Here is a 15,516-nt window from a genome sequence, read left to right as displayed (position 1 = left end):
ACTGCCATTAAAATATACTGCCAATATTATTAAAATGTTTATTCACCTGTTGATACAATGCCCAAACATTGTAGTTCTATATTATTTTTAAACTATAAAGGATTTTCAAAAAAATTATCATGTTTAAAAAATTTCTCATCGTTTAGCACTCATTAGACTTAAGAGGCAAGCAATAGAAGAAGTAAGATTTAAGAAAATACCAAGGAAAAATAGATAAACTTATTTTTTTGAATATGAATACCATTTCTTCTTGTATGCTAACACTACCCTGAAATTTTAATAAACGTCTAACCAAATATTATTGTCATTGACCAACACTACAGAAATTCAGAATGCTAGAAACAACAAAACAATCCAATGTATTAAATAAACTTGCTAAATATAAATTATTTGCAACAAAACTAGGTTCTACCGAAATAAGTGAAGATTGAAAAATTAAAATGTAAATACCATTTAAATATATAATGTCATGAAACCATAATTTTCAGGACCTATATATGTTTGGTCTGATCTGATTTATCGGAATTCATTATAGACATAACAATGACGCCCCCCCCCCCCCAAAAAAAAAAAAAAGTCATTTCATTGTTTACTTTGTACACGGATTTTTTAATGCAAATATGTTTACATTGACTTTGTATAAATCATTTGTTTTGATATATGATTATATTTTATTTATATGTAATATTGAAATATATATTATATCATGCTTATTGAAGCACATAATTAATATTATTTACATACCAATTACATTTAAACACAGTTACTCTTGAACTTTATGTTCCGAATATTCTAAACATTCTGTTGTGTAAACACTAAATAATCAAAAGATTGCACTGGTTCTTCAATAACGTTGTTTTATTATCGATTACCGGAAGTCAACTCATATAATGACGTCACTGCAATAACATATAAAAAGGCGCGCCACGCTAAACGTGACGCTAATATTGGCGCAATAACTCAGTACATACATATGTACGTAACACTCCGGGGACCACAATGCTTGTTCAAGATCATATTTTATTAACCCATTCCCACTTAGCCAGATAAGCTTATCAGCCACCTATACTGCATGACCTAATTAGGTAATCAATAATCAATAATGCATACTGATAAGGCCAGTTTATCTACACCATCTGCATAGAGGTAATTGGTGTTTTTTTAATGATTTCACACCTCTAGTGGTCAGCCATAAATTATGGTAATTTATAGTTGTTTAACAGTTTAGGTGTCATTAAATTAAATATTGCAAATTGAATTTTCTTTTCAATGGTGGTTTTCTTTAGTTAAAACTCCAAGTTTTACCTATGAAACATAGGGTTTAAAGTAAAAATTATAGCATTTATAAGTTTGAACAAGTTTTATTTTGTCAATTTGATGAAACATTGCATTATAATATAAATAAATTTATTACATAGAATTACATATATATATACAAGTAAAAATCTTACAAACTTTCATTGATTTAGTTTCAGAATTTAAGCCACTATAATAAAAAACAAAACAACAATGCAACTACATTTCAAGACAGATAGAAACCTTTCAGAATCAGATACTGATGTAATTTCTATTGTAATTTTTTGCTTTTTAGAAATATATTATTTTATAATATAATATTTACAATATAATATTTTATGAACTAATATAATATTTATTTTATAATATAATAATATTTAATAAATAATTTTATTTCATAATATAATATATTATTTTATAATATAATATCTCATCACAGCCTTACTAACATAACAATGTACACTATTTACAAATAAATAAATAAATAAATATTTTAATAAATTAATAAATAAATCAATCAATCAATCAATCAATCAATCAATACACACATAAGAAAACAACACAAATAGTCCTAACATTAGATGTTCTTATTCATTTATACACTTTTTACCAATCACCAAATGCCTAAGTAACACTATGTACATCATTTACAAAAAAGCACATATAATCCATAATCCATAAATAAATCCACTGAATTTCATGTTTTATCCACTGTTTATATGAATTTTATGTTTTATCCACTCATTATTGACTATTTATACACACTATCACATTACAAATTGTGAAATCTCGCATGACATCCATCTCTACATAAATGTACTCTACAGACGGTACATCCATACACTGTTTCTCTTCGTACTCCTAAAGTCTTCAGGTGATAGCGGCACCTTCCTTTTGGGCCAGACAGTTTTCCATTGATATGTCCACTTACATTCTGACTGTCTACTAACGGTATACAGTCAATTTCACTTGCTTTCCTTTTCCGCCCCGTGTACCCACTTATAAGTCCTTGAGCCAATTCAATCCTAAAGTCTATATGTGTATATCTCTTTTTGTTTCTTGGACGTTTTGATGTTTCTTTATACATAATGAAAGCATTAACTATCGAGCAGTTCACCAGAAACCAAAAAAGGTATCTCCACCACTTCTTCGAGTTGCGTCCAACAGTGTAGTTCATGCGAAGTTGATCATGCTGATCTACACCACCCATATACTTGTTATAGCTTTTCACTGAGGCGGGCTGTTGTAGCTGGAGGACAGTAGGGCCAACTCTCCTCTGGGCAGGTTGTATATCGTCGGGCTGATTCAGTGTGGAAAGGTGGTGTACCAGGCGCTTGTCTTTCCACACTGTGGCGATCAGGTTTGAGTCTCCCTTCTGCATCACCATTGACTCACCACGGTTCTTTATTTCCTTTGGTTTTTTTAGTTCAGTAGGGAAGCCTCTCCTATTGACCCTAACGGTACCACAACCATACAATCCATTTTCATACAAATGTTCTAATAGGGGAATGCTAGTGAAGAAATTGTCAAAATAAACATGGCGGTAAGTTCCATGAATATTATTAGTCAGACCAGACACAACATTAAATCCAAGGCCGTGTTCAACACCAACTGCACTCCGCCCAAGATAGACCTGAAACCTGGATAAATACGAAGAGTTGGAGTCACAGGCCATCCATACCTTGATTCCTCTTTTTATAGGCTTAGCTGGCATGTATTGACGGAAAGAAAGTTTGCCGGAGTATCTAATCATGGCCTCATCCACTGCTAACTCTCGTCCAACGTTGTAATTCAATAGAAATGACACTGTCACATGGTCAAGGATGGGTCTTACTTTGTAGAGGCGGTCATAATCTCTGTGCCCTCTTGCTGGCTCCTTCTCTCTATCAGATACATGGAAGTACTGTCTCACTTTTTGGTATCTACAAAAATATAAAACAAAAATTTAATGATGATTTTTACAAAATAGTAACAAAAATAAGTGATTTGCAGAGTCATGAGCTGCCAAATAAACTTAAAAAAGTATATGTAACCTTAAAAATCAGACAGATGCAGTAACAAATAATATACATACAAAGTTTATTTGCAGCTGTGATGAATTAAAATATTATTTCAAAAGTAGATGTATTGTTTCTTTTTTTCCTATTTATAACATTTATATTTTGTTGATAATTTAGAGCTTGGTAAGTTCTTGCTAACATCTGTTATATATCTATAAAACTAAAGATTAAAAACTATTCAAACCATACCGGTTAGCAGTCATTATATCTTGAATGCCGGCATTCCCAATCAGTGGATTTTTGGACCAGTACATCATAGTATCAGGTAGTTGGTTGATCCCCATAATGATCTCCATCCCTATGAAGGCACGTATTTCATTTGGGGTTGTCTCTGTCCAGTACGGATCCACTGTGCCTGTTTGGTCCATCCTCCATTTGGCGTATCTATTAGTATTGCGAGCAATCTCAACAAATAGTTCCATGCTAAACAGTAGCCAGAAGTAGTCAAGAGGAGAAGCACTGTTCACATCAAAGCTATCAGGAAGCTTAGTACCAGACTCACAAGTAAAGTCATTGACCTGAAAATAATAAAAAATAATTTATTATATTTCATATTTCACACACAAATTTTCTGTAAATATACAAAGTTTTATGCTCTTTACACATGTACTTTATGAACTTCATTTAGAAATCTACATGTATATTTTTATTTACATGATGCATAAACAGTTGTGCCTTTACAATTTTTAAAACAATATATATCAGAGCATATTATCATAAAAATTTCAATTATGAAACATAGAAAAGGTTAACATAATGTTTGAAAAGTTATGCATCGGTAATCGTAATGCATAAGTGTTACGAAAATTATACATGTTGAAAAATATACATGTACATTGTACGTACCGTAATTGGAGTAAATCTCTTCGTCCATTCATCATTTCTGGGTTGATCAACCTCTGATTCAGACTCCGAATCATTGTCAGACAAATCTGAACAAACACTAATATCTGACTCGGATGAAAATCCTTCGAAATCCCCCTCGTTATCGGTATCGCTGTTGATAATATCTTCAATCGTTCTTGATGCAGCCATTTTTTTTTGTTTTCTATAATGTACTATTTTCGGCAAAGGTCAGGCACCTGTTGAATGTCACGCGCTCGCACCTGGTGCAATATGGATATTTTGATTGGATGCTAATTTTAACCGATACTTAAAATAGACACATTGGGGATTTCATCCGGGCAACATGCACTTTTTTTTATAGGTGTCGCATACTTTAGCGGTAAACCAGCCAGACCGCGTGATCTATGGGTCATCTGATTGGACGTTGATTACTCCTTTATTTTCAAAAGGAACACCACATTTTTTTTATGGAATATTGCAGCTAATATATCAATCCGCGTTACGAAACAGTTTTTACAGAGGTCAGAGGTTGAAAAACATAAACAAATGGCTGCCAAAAGTGACGGCGCTGAATAGCGCTTGCATGCGTTGATTGATAAGGGCGCTCTGACTCGCTTATATGCCGCGATAGATAGCGGCGCGCTATAGCGCTTGTATGCGGGTATCGATAAAGGCGCGGTAAGTCGCTTGTAAGTGGGAATGGGTTAAATAAAAAATTATAATTGTACAAACTGAAATTCAATGAAATGAAGTATTGTAACTTAGAAACTTTGAAATCAGATATATCTAGTGAATTAAATTACAAGTTCGATCAATCAATTAAATTCATAAACTGTCTCTGATAGTAAACCACTATTGCAATTAGTTTCAAGTCATTGTTATTATACTCTTATTGTAATTGACCGATAAAGTTTCACTGATTATATATAACAAATGCCACTTAATGTTTTAAAGGCATGCGCGAAAAATTGGTGCCGGCAAATACACGTGAATCACGTGTACAATGTTACTTAAGTTCTAGTGGGTACAGCTTGGCAATAGGTCGTGTAGTAATTCCTCGTCTGGATCTAACACGGGCTGCTCGAATATGTCCATCACCGCCAGTTACTTCATCTTCTATTAATTCCTAATGATGACCAGCGATTCCTTGGTAAATACTCGTCATGTATTTGAACCACGTCACCAACATTGATATTGTCACCATGGTTACCAGATTTTCTGTGAAACTCTCGCAACGATGTGAGGTATTCGTGTTTCCATCTTGACCAAAAATGATCAAGCGTTGTAGTCGTAAATCTGAACAATTTACCGGCCGATCTTGGGTTAATTCCTTTGTTGTGGGATCTCTGTCGTCTGGATAAATAGGGGAGGTAATCCTTCGTCCGTATAGTAGATGCGATGGTGTTAATGGTTCTTCATCTCTGGTATCTGTATATGTATATGTAAGAGGGCGGTCATTGATAGTGCATTCTATTTCTGTTATAAGTGTAGGAAGAACTTCCATGCTTATTAATTATTTCCAAAGCACTTTTCTGATACATGTCTTGGTAATACCTATCAGTCTCTCCCACCAACCACCATACCAAGGGGCATGTTGCAGGATAAAAGTCCATGAAATATTGTGTGTTCCAAGAATCTCGTCCTTCAGGATTTTGGCAGTGGCTATATATGTAAGGGCGTTATCCGACATTATAATTTTTGGAATTGATTTTCTACTGAAGAAACGCCGTAGAGCCAAAATGAATGATTCAACAGTCATATCTAGCACAAATGGATAGCTCGTGTATTTGCGCACGTGAAAAGACAAATATATGCCTTTTGTAGATCTCCATGAGGAGTTTTTACTGTCAATGCTCCAGGGAAATCTATCCCTGTCACAGTGAATGGTGGTGCTTGTTTCAATCTGTTGCTCGGTAAAGGTGGGGCGTCGGAATTACTATATACCTGTTATCTTGCGGCACGTGACGCACGTGCGAACAACTTTCCGAACGCGTTGACGAATCCAGTACTTTGACGAAGAAATGTGACAGTACTTGCTGTACCGGAATGAAGCTGAACAATATGTGCGTCCTTTATGATAAGGTCTGTAAATCGATGTTTAGACGGAAGAAGGTACGGGAATCTCGTGCTTTCTTGTAACGGTGCATTATGTAATCTACCGCCGCAACGAATTAGCTTGTCGTCATCCATGAAAAGATCTAGCTGTGTTACTATAGTTGGTCTTCTTGATCTGCTTGATTTGTTTTTTAACAGGTACTTTTGTCGTTGCGGGTGTATTATTAGTTGTCTGACTGCTACATCCATCTCGTGTGTCTCTAAAGGTCCACGTATTTTCTCTGAACGTCTGCAATTATTAACAATTATTTTGAATTTTTTCGTAGGTAAGTCCCCTCGATAAAAGGTCTGCAGGATTCTCATGAGTCGGGCAATACTGCCATTGAAAACCATTAGACATCTCTTGTATTTCCTTTACACGATTTGACACAAATATCGGTTGTTTCTTGGCTGAAGAAATCCAACTCAACACGATTTGACTATCGCTCCATAGATATATACTTTTACAGTCAATAGCTGACTTTATATGTTGACAAAGTCTTGCTGCAAGAAGTGCTGCACAAAGTTCTAGCTTTGGAACTGTAAGCTGCTTGATTGGGGCTACTTTACTCTTCGCCATGATGAGTATGCTTTCGTTACCGGAAACGAGATATGCGTATGCTCCATACGCTTATATGCTTGAATCGGCGAAAATATGCAGGCTTTCATCTTTGTGTGTGGATTTTGGGAAATATTGTCGGCTGAATTTTATTCCGGTGGCCTTGACTAAATCTTCTCTTATCTTTATCCATTCCGTAATTATTTCTTCGGGTAAAACCTCATCCCAGTCGAAGTTTTGTTTCCATAGCAACTGTATCAACATTTTTCCTCTAACAGTAATTGGACAGAGCAATCCCAATGAATCTCCCTTTTAGTTAATAATAAGTAATTACTTGGGTTTGAAATCTTTGGCGAATACGACATTTCATCGGCTGAAGGATCCCAACGCATTCCCAGGATCTTTGTGACTGTATCCTTGTCGCCGACTTCATCGGACTGGATAATTTTACGTAATTTTGGGTTGTTTGAGCTCCAGGATCTCAAATTAAAGCCTGCTTGCTGGAACAGGTGTCTGCTATCTTTGTAGAAATCCAACAGTAAATTCTCATCTGGTATGCTTGCAAGAATATTGTCTACATATAACGCTTCCTTTACTCGGTCTTGTAATGTTACACTGATGTAAATCTAAATGTTTCATAATAACTGCGTTCAGAATGAATGGTGAGCACGTTGCTCCAAAAAGCACTGACTTGAAACGGTATATCTGAAGAGAACTATCTGGATCATTTGGATCTGATAACCAAAAGAAACGGGTAGTGTCACGGTCGTCTTGATGTAGGCTGACGTTTAAGAATGCTTTCTCAATATCATTGCAGACAGCAAATTTGTTGTACCGGAAACGCAGTAATATTGAAGTTAAGTCGTTAAGCTGTGGTGGTATATTCATCAGACATTCATTTAAACTTGGAGAATTCTTAGATGATCTGCAACTGCAATCATAAACGATACGAATGGGTGTGGTTGCCGAGTCTTTTCTCACAGGATGATGGGGAATGTAGTGTACTTTTCGTCGTGGTAATAATGGGGTCGGGACTAATGTGTCGTCTATACTAGGAGATAATGGCTCTGTAACCTTCTCTATAAATCCTCTCTGTTCCTGCTCGTAAATAATATCTCCATATTTCTTTAGAAGTTCTGGGTCTTTTTTCAATCTATTTATAACATTCATAGTTCTTCGTCGGCTTATGTTCTCGTTACTTGATAGAAAGGGATGGTCATCTTTCCATGGTAATTTGGCAATGTATTGTCCATTACTGTACGTAATACTATTGTCCTGATACTCTCTTGTTTTCTCAAAGTTTAACTGTTGGTTTGGTTTCTGTTCAACTCCAATGGACTCCACCTCCCAAAATTTCTCTAAATTTACAACATCTTGTGTTTTCATAGTAATAACGTTCATCATGGATACGGGAATCGACGTAGAATTTATTAGAGTACCTGTTTTCAATGGTCCTGATAGAAGGTATCCGATTTTAGACAGTATAGCTGTAGGCCCGTCTCCTCTAATAACTTGATCTTGTATAACGTCCCAGTAATGATCAGCACCAATAAGAATCTCGATATCAAAATCTTCATCTCCTGAGACTGGATGTGCGAGTTTGAGCCCTTTCAGGTAAGGAAGGTGACCAGCATGTTTGTGATAAGATTTCAGTGGCATGGAAATTTCAGGCACTATGAAAACATTTATAGGAATATTTTCTTCTACTGTTTCTAAATACACGGTTGCTCTGCCTAAATGTCGCACACGACGCTCTGTGTCTCCGAAACCCGACATGTATAATGTTTCACTTCCGGTGGGCCCCAATTGTAATTTTTGGGCTAGGTGTTCACTCATAAATGAACTCTGGGAACCTTCATCAAATAGGATGTTGGCAGAAATGGAGGTACTTTTCGAGGTTACCATGGAAACTGCTGTCTTTAATAATACAGGACCTGGTGTGGTAGAGTTAGCAGAATGCAATACCGAAGTGGAGTTCCTTTTCTCATTGTTGATAACAGGATACTTATCTGTAGATTTGGCTGCTATTTCTACTCACAAATACTAGTATGATGTCTGCGTGAGCATATTTTACACTTGAATTTAGACTTACAGTCTGTAATCTTGTGGTTTCCCAGACAATTAAAACATAGCCTTCTCTCCTTCACTATATTCAGTCTCTGTTCACGATCTTTAAATTTTGCAGTCTATACAAGAGTGCTCTCCCTTACAAAACACGCATCTTTGTCTATGTGATCGTAAGTTGCTTGGTATGGGTGTATTTTTTCTTTCTGTTCTACTAGAATCAGATTTTGTTAGAAAGGTTGCTGTCGGAATGAAGTCTTGAGGGGTATTCAGCAAATTTCCAGCGTCTAAAATATTGATTTCATTCAGTATACATTTCATCAATTCACGCAAAGACCACGACTGTATCCCGTGCGCACGTGTAATGTTTGTTCTGACCTCTGGCGGTAGTTTTTGAAGGATAACAGGTGTAAGTAATGAACCGTATGTGGTCTCATTCTGATTCAGTGAAGCTAATGCTCTGATATATGTCTCTGTTGTATCATAGAATTTTCTAACATTCTGTATAGTGTCCCTGGGTGCTGGAACTTCAAGTAATGCTTTCATGTAAGTTTGTATAATTCTGTCCTTTTGACCATATCTCTCATGTAACAATGAAATAGCCTGTTCATAATTAACATTAGTTAAGGCAAATCCAGCTATTGTTTGCAAAGCTTCATTTTTAAGACACGACTTCAAGTAATTGAATTTCTGTACTCCGCTAAGTGAAACATTCGTGTGTATAGCAGACTCGTAAGAATCCCAGAATGAACACCAGTCAAGGACATTTCCGTCGAACTTCGGCAAATCTAACTTTGGTAATTTGTGGTAAACTGAGCTTTGAGATAAGGACGGTAAGAAATGCATCTGGGAAGTATTCTCGCTGATACCTGGCGCACAAATCTCGGATGTTTCGCTTGATACGGACGCTTGAATTGGCTGAGCATTAGGGTTTAGAGCTTGGGAATTGTGGTTCAAATTTGAAATTGATACCTTCCTAAAATCATGTATCTCCTGTATTTTAGTCTTTAATATGTATATATACTCATCATGCTCAAGAATTTCTGTTTCCATTTGTTCTTCTTCTTCGTCTTGAAAAGAATCAGTGCTAACAGAAACACTTTATTCATTTTGATGTTGTTGTTTTTTTGGGGTTTTTTTTAGTGTTTTAGACAGCTTGTTTGAAACATTGAACTATAGAGAAGTAAAAAGAAGAGAAAAAAATATTATAAAAAAAAGGATAGAGAAAAAAAACTAAATAAAAGTTTTAGGTGCCAACTACTAGAGTTTTCGTTAAGCGGTAACCTTACATATAAATGAACTGGCAAGTAACTCTTTCTTGGAGGAATTTTTCAGGTTTTGGTGGAGGAAGAATGATTAAATTATAAACATTCAGATTTTGATGGGGGAAGAGTTTTAAAATAATTATGAATAAATTATAAACATGTAGTAACACCCCTACAAACTTATTATAAATTTAATTTAAATCTAAAAGAAAAGACATCACAATCATAAGGGGCTCACTCAATTATTGAATTTTTCCCATGCTTTTTCAAATTCATTATGCTTGAATGACTGTTTGGACATATATTTATCAATTTTTTATAACTGCACACAGTTGTTGTTTAAAAAGTTCCTATATCAGGCCTTAATTGTTTTAATCTACAGTATTATATGTGTAATATTTGGCATGTAATATTATTTTATTTATAACTTCATCAAGATGAGCACTGCCAAACAATTATATCTAACTGACTCCAGGTTTGAATGTTAAGGTGGCATCTATCATTAATATAAACTTGTAGTTGTTCCCAAAAATGTTGTGATACATCACAGTCATAGAAAAGATGAATCAATGTTTCTTTGTCATTATGACAAAATGAACAATTATCATCATTAATTTATATTCATTTTCTTAAGCAAATAGTTTGTTGCAAGAATTCTATGGTTTATTCTATACTGAAACCATATTAACTTTTGGTCCATTGTATATTTGTAAACCAAATTAAACAAAGAATTCTTTTAAAAAAAAATTCACTGTTATTTATATATCCTTAAAATCATTTTTCCACTTTTGTAATGATTTTGGGTACTGTTTTTTCAGATTGCATTGCTCTATATATAGAACGGCATCCTTTTTTATCTCTATTAATTATACATATAGGATTTGAATAGGTGTGTTATATTTATGTTGTTTTGGTAAATCTTGAACATTTTCTTTTCTTAAAAATTCTTTAACTGAAGCTACTATAACCTCTATATTCTAAAAAATTAGTTCTAAAATATTAAATATTGAGGAAAATTCATCATATGTAAAAACTCCCCTTCTTGGTTGATAAGATCTCCTATAAAAAAAATACCACCTATTATCCATCTATTTAAACAAATACTAGAGTTTCCTTTTTTTATGCTTGGATTATACGCTAAGTTCACAAAATAGTACTGCTTAGTATTACATAGTTTTAAATTCAACAGAAAGTGTATAATAACTATAAATAAACATCTCCCAAAAAGGATTAATGTCTGAATGTAATTTTTGTCTTACTATAATCTGTTTCCAAATTTATACATTTTTTTTATGAAAGGGTTAGTTCCTTCAACCATTGCAGTTTTTGTTTTTTGGGTTCAGAAGTCTTCTACCCCATGTAGCTTTTAAAATGAAAAAAACTTTAAGGTCTATTTTTTTTAATCCTCCAATTTATTTTCGGGTTATAATTTCTTTTTTTTATTTTCCCCATTTTCCAAAAAAAACTTAAAAATATTTTTTTGTTTTTCATTTTTTTAATCAAAGGTATTTGGGATATTAAAAAAAGTGGTTTTAATTTTTCTGGGGGAAGTATTTTTTAAGACTAGTTTCCAAATTGATAAAATATTCTTTTGACAGTTTTCAAATATTTTCTTTATTTTTTTTATTTTTTTTGCTGTTTATTTACTATTTTCTTAAATATAAAATTTTTTCACCCAAACAAATAAAAAAAATCTTTTTCCAATCAAGGTTGTATTTAGGGATAAAATCAATTAGTTTCTATTTTACCACCAAAATCCTTTGTTTTTTCCCTGTTTTATTAAGCCCGAAATTTTTTATAGAATTTTAATATCCCTTTTTGTTTTTAAAAGACGTTTTGTGCCATTAGAATAAAAATTGTTCCTGATATGGAAAATTTTTTATCTCCCTTTATTTGGTTCCTTTAAATTTTTTTTTTCCTAATTAAAATTGAAGATTTCAGCACATAGTAAAAAGTTTAATGACAGGGCATCACCTCGACAACCCCCTAAGTGAGAACCCTTGACATGTTCTTAAAAATAAGCTGATTCTTATTGTGTAAAAAAATTTTAACCAAACTTTATTGAGGGCCAAAAATTTAAAAAAAATCGAACCTTGTGATAAAAAACCAACTTATCAATGCGCGCCAAAAAACAATTAAAAACAATAACCCTGGGGTGTTTTTTCAATGGAAAAAATAAAATCAATAAAGCATTCTTATATGTTGGAAAGCCATTAGCCTGCCTGGCCAAGAACCCCAGTTTGATCTTCATTTCTATAACATTTTTTAAGTTATTTTTCAGTCTAAAAGCTATTGAGGATGATGCAATTTTGTACGAGACATTTAAAAAGAGATAGGTCTCCAATTTTTTCAAATACAATTTATCTTTTGTTTCCTTTAGGAATACAAGTTATAACTCCTTGTCTTTGAGTGACTGAAAGTTTTTCCTATATAATATGCATAATTAACTGATCTAACAAGTAAAAAGTCAATATCACTCCAGAAAAAATTTATAAAATTCAACAGTAAAAACCATCAATTTCCGTGGGCTTGTATTGTTTGACATTCGTTTTAAAGAATCTAGCATTTCATTATAGGTTAATTCCCCTCAATTAATAGCTTACAATTTTCTGACAATTAGGTATGTTAGACCCCCAAGAAGTTCTACCAAGGATATGTTATCTACTTCCATTTCTTTGTATAAATTCTCATAAAAACACTTCACTTCAACCAAAATTTGTTCTTGACTTCTTAAAATCTGACCATTTTCTGAGATTAGTGAATTCATTAATTTTGAAATATAGTTTCTGTTTTCAAGATTGCAAAAATACTTTGTGGGTTTCTCTCCTTCAAGTATCCATTTGGCTTTGGATCTTATAAAAAATTACCTTCCATTTTTTTCTTCTTTCCTCAAATTTAAAAAGCTCTAATTTTTTGGCGTCCAGCAATTCATAATTAATAATTTGTTCTTTTTCAATTTTCTCTATTTCTTTAGTGAGACTCTTTTCTTTATCTACCTCTAATTTTTTCTTATGTGAGGAATAGCTTATAGTCATTCCTCTAATATTCATTAATAATGTCTCAAAAAATAATTGGTCATTTATATCAAATCTCAAATCAGATAGAGGAATATCATTAATATTATTATTTTCTGGGTACATTTGATGCATATTGGGTTTTTGTATCTAAAATAACCGTTTTTTTACTTTATTTACCATAAATATCGTCTCGAAGAAGGGAATTGTTAAATTTCCAATATGAATTACCTTTTTGAAATTTTCCAACTCTAATGACATGAAAAATTAAAGAATGATCTGTGCGATATCCAGGTAAAATCTTAGTATTGTCAAGTCAGTATAGAGATAGTCTGAAATTAAAAAAAAAAATCAAGAAGACGCGCCTTTTTAATGGGATTTCTTCTAACCAAGTGTATTTCTCTTTTTTCTCAATATTATTTTCCCTCAAGAGTCCTTTAAGTTACACTTTGATATTAAAGAAAGAACTTTGTCACGTGCATTAGGGTTATTCAAGTGCAAATAATTAAAAGAATCAGCATCTGGATTTAAAACTAAATTAAAGTCTCCGGCAAGAATGAATATGGAGTCTTCAAACTTTGACATTTTTTCTGAGACATTGTCATAGAAATTTGGATTGTCCCTATTTTGACCATAAATATTATTAAGAGTTATATTCTTGTCACAAATACTACAATTAAGTATAAGTAAATTTCCTTCTAGATGTTTTTCAATACTGATCAGCTTATAATCAAAATTATTATTAATAAAAATTGCAACACCACGTGATTGACTATTAAAATTTGAAAAATAGGTTTCGTATCCCCACATAGAACGTATATATTTTTCCTCTTTAGTGGAGAAGTGATTTTTATCTCTTGACTAATGTATTGATAACCTGACCTCAAAAACCTTTCAGCGTAGGCTTGAGATGTATCAGGAATACTTTAAAAGGCGTATTACTAGGAATAATCAACGGCTGAATAAATCAACGCACGTTTGTTGAGCAGCAAAGTACTATATAAAAATGAATAAATAATTTATTTTAATAAATATTGTATAACACTAGCATAAATTGAAAGAAATAACAGCAAACCCAAAACAGGTTTGTTCAAATAAAATGAATATTACAATTAATGACACAAGATATGATTGAGATTTTTCGGGGAGATATACGTCGCACCAACACTACAGAGGTCATATGACGACTTTCCGACTTTAAGTTTGCTGCTAGTTATTGAAACGCAAAGAGAAATAATTTATTCAGTACTTTTTTCTTTTCTGTATAGGGGTCTTTAGGTTGATCACTTTCTGTTTTGAAAATTTTTGTATTTCTTTGATTTGACCTGATAACTTAACTTGCAACGATCTATATAATAAAGTATTTTTCGGATATTCATATCTGGATTATTAGTGATCCATCGAAAGCAATAATCACAACAAAATTACATGAAAATTGCAGACTCGTTTTGATTGGGTGTGTAAATGAGGGATAATGAAAAAGTGCAACATCACATGAAGCCGATTTATCAACTTGATTTCTAAAGCCTTTGTATAAAATAATTATTATAAATCATTTACCAATCTGCATAATTAATACTTTTTATTTAATAAAAAATGTCTATTTATTATTTTGTTTAATGTACTCTTCTCTGATAAATTATAATTAATAAACCGGTAGCGTCGTGTACATAGAGTTTACAGTTCATTAAGAGACAGAAATATAATGTTATTTATAGCTATTCTATTGAAAATAAACACCAGTACATTATTGATATTTAACTCACAACGTAGTTCAACTACATTTCTACCGTGTTTTAATCAACTTAAAGTATAACATGACATCCATCAGTCTTTGGGTAACTTAATTTCGCAGTTATGTCTTTGTTGTGTATTTGATTTAGATCGATTAATCACAAGTCTTATAAGAGGGTTTTTACTGAATTGAATTACATGTATTACACTTAATCGAATGAACAAGAAACCAGTTTCTCTACACAGTGTGACAATAAAAAAAAAGAATCGACCAGATAAAACCCTTTAAAACATTTTTGGGGATAAGCTTTCTTTTCGTACAAAAACATCTGAAATATTTGAGTTTTTTTATTCCTCGCTTGGGGTTTTCGGGCTTAAAATTTGCTTTTTTTTATGTTTGATAAAAAGCTTTATAATTGTAAACCAAAAATAAAACGGTATCTTTTGGTCGTTAAAAAGTTTTTCATAAAACTTAAATAAAAACCTTTTTTTTGACTGCCCCGAAAAAAAGTATTGTATGAAGTGTTCTTTTTTTGCGTTTCTGATGACTTTTGTACGTTCGGGTTTTTTGTTTTGTTTTTGAT

The 15,516-nt window shown here is 32.8% G+C and overlaps 2 protein-coding genes across 2 annotated transcripts; both read right to left on the bottom strand.

The window, feature by feature from the left end:
- Positions 1–1,780: 1,780 nt before the first annotated feature.
- On the bottom strand, positions 1,781–4,905 carry LOC132716582 (piggyBac transposable element-derived protein 4-like). The gene is made up of 3 exons (XM_060699887.1): positions 4,203–4,905; positions 3,546–3,874; positions 1,781–3,218 (listed from the first exon to the last, which is right to left on the bottom strand). The coding sequence occupies exons 1-3, from the start codon at positions 4,389–4,391 to the stop codon at positions 2,069–2,071; spliced, it is 1,668 nt and encodes a 555-aa protein (XP_060555870.1). The 5' UTR covers positions 4,392–4,905; the 3' UTR covers positions 1,781–2,068.
- Positions 4,906–7,401: 2,496 nt separating this feature from the next.
- On the bottom strand, positions 7,402–8,760 carry LOC132716581 (uncharacterized). The gene has a single exon (XM_060699886.1). It carries the CDS (start codon positions 8,758–8,760, stop codon positions 7,402–7,404), a length of 1,359 nt encoding a protein of 452 aa, XP_060555869.1.
- Between the last annotated feature and the right edge of the window lie 6,756 nt (positions 8,761–15,516).

The sequence above is a fragment of the Ruditapes philippinarum genome, unplaced genomic scaffold (assembly GCF_026571515.1).
Source record: "Ruditapes philippinarum isolate M1 unplaced genomic scaffold, ASM2657151v2 ctg7212_1_1_1_1, whole genome shotgun sequence".
NCBI lineage: Eukaryota > Metazoa > Mollusca > Bivalvia > Venerida > Veneridae > Ruditapes > Ruditapes philippinarum.
Note: the sequence above shows the minus strand (reverse complement) of the source record. Positions and strands in the feature narration are given on the sequence as shown.

Excerpts from the sequence above, each read along its gene's own strand:
- LOC132716582 (XM_060699887.1), bottom strand. The coding sequence starts at position 4,391 with ATGGCTGCATCAAGAACGATTGAAGATATTATCAACAGCGATACCGAT. Across the intron at positions 3,875-4,202 it reads AGAGATTTACTCCAATTACG|GTCAATGACTTTACTTGTGA; the intron begins GTACGTACAATG and ends TATTATTTTCAG. Across the intron at positions 3,219-3,545 it reads GATATAATGACTGCTAACCG|ATACCAAAAAGTGAGACAGT; the intron begins GTATGGTTTGAA and ends ATATTTTTGTAG.
- LOC132716581 (XM_060699886.1), bottom strand. The coding sequence starts at position 8,760 with ATGGTAACCTCGAAAAGTACCTCCATTTCTGCCAACATCCTATTTGAT.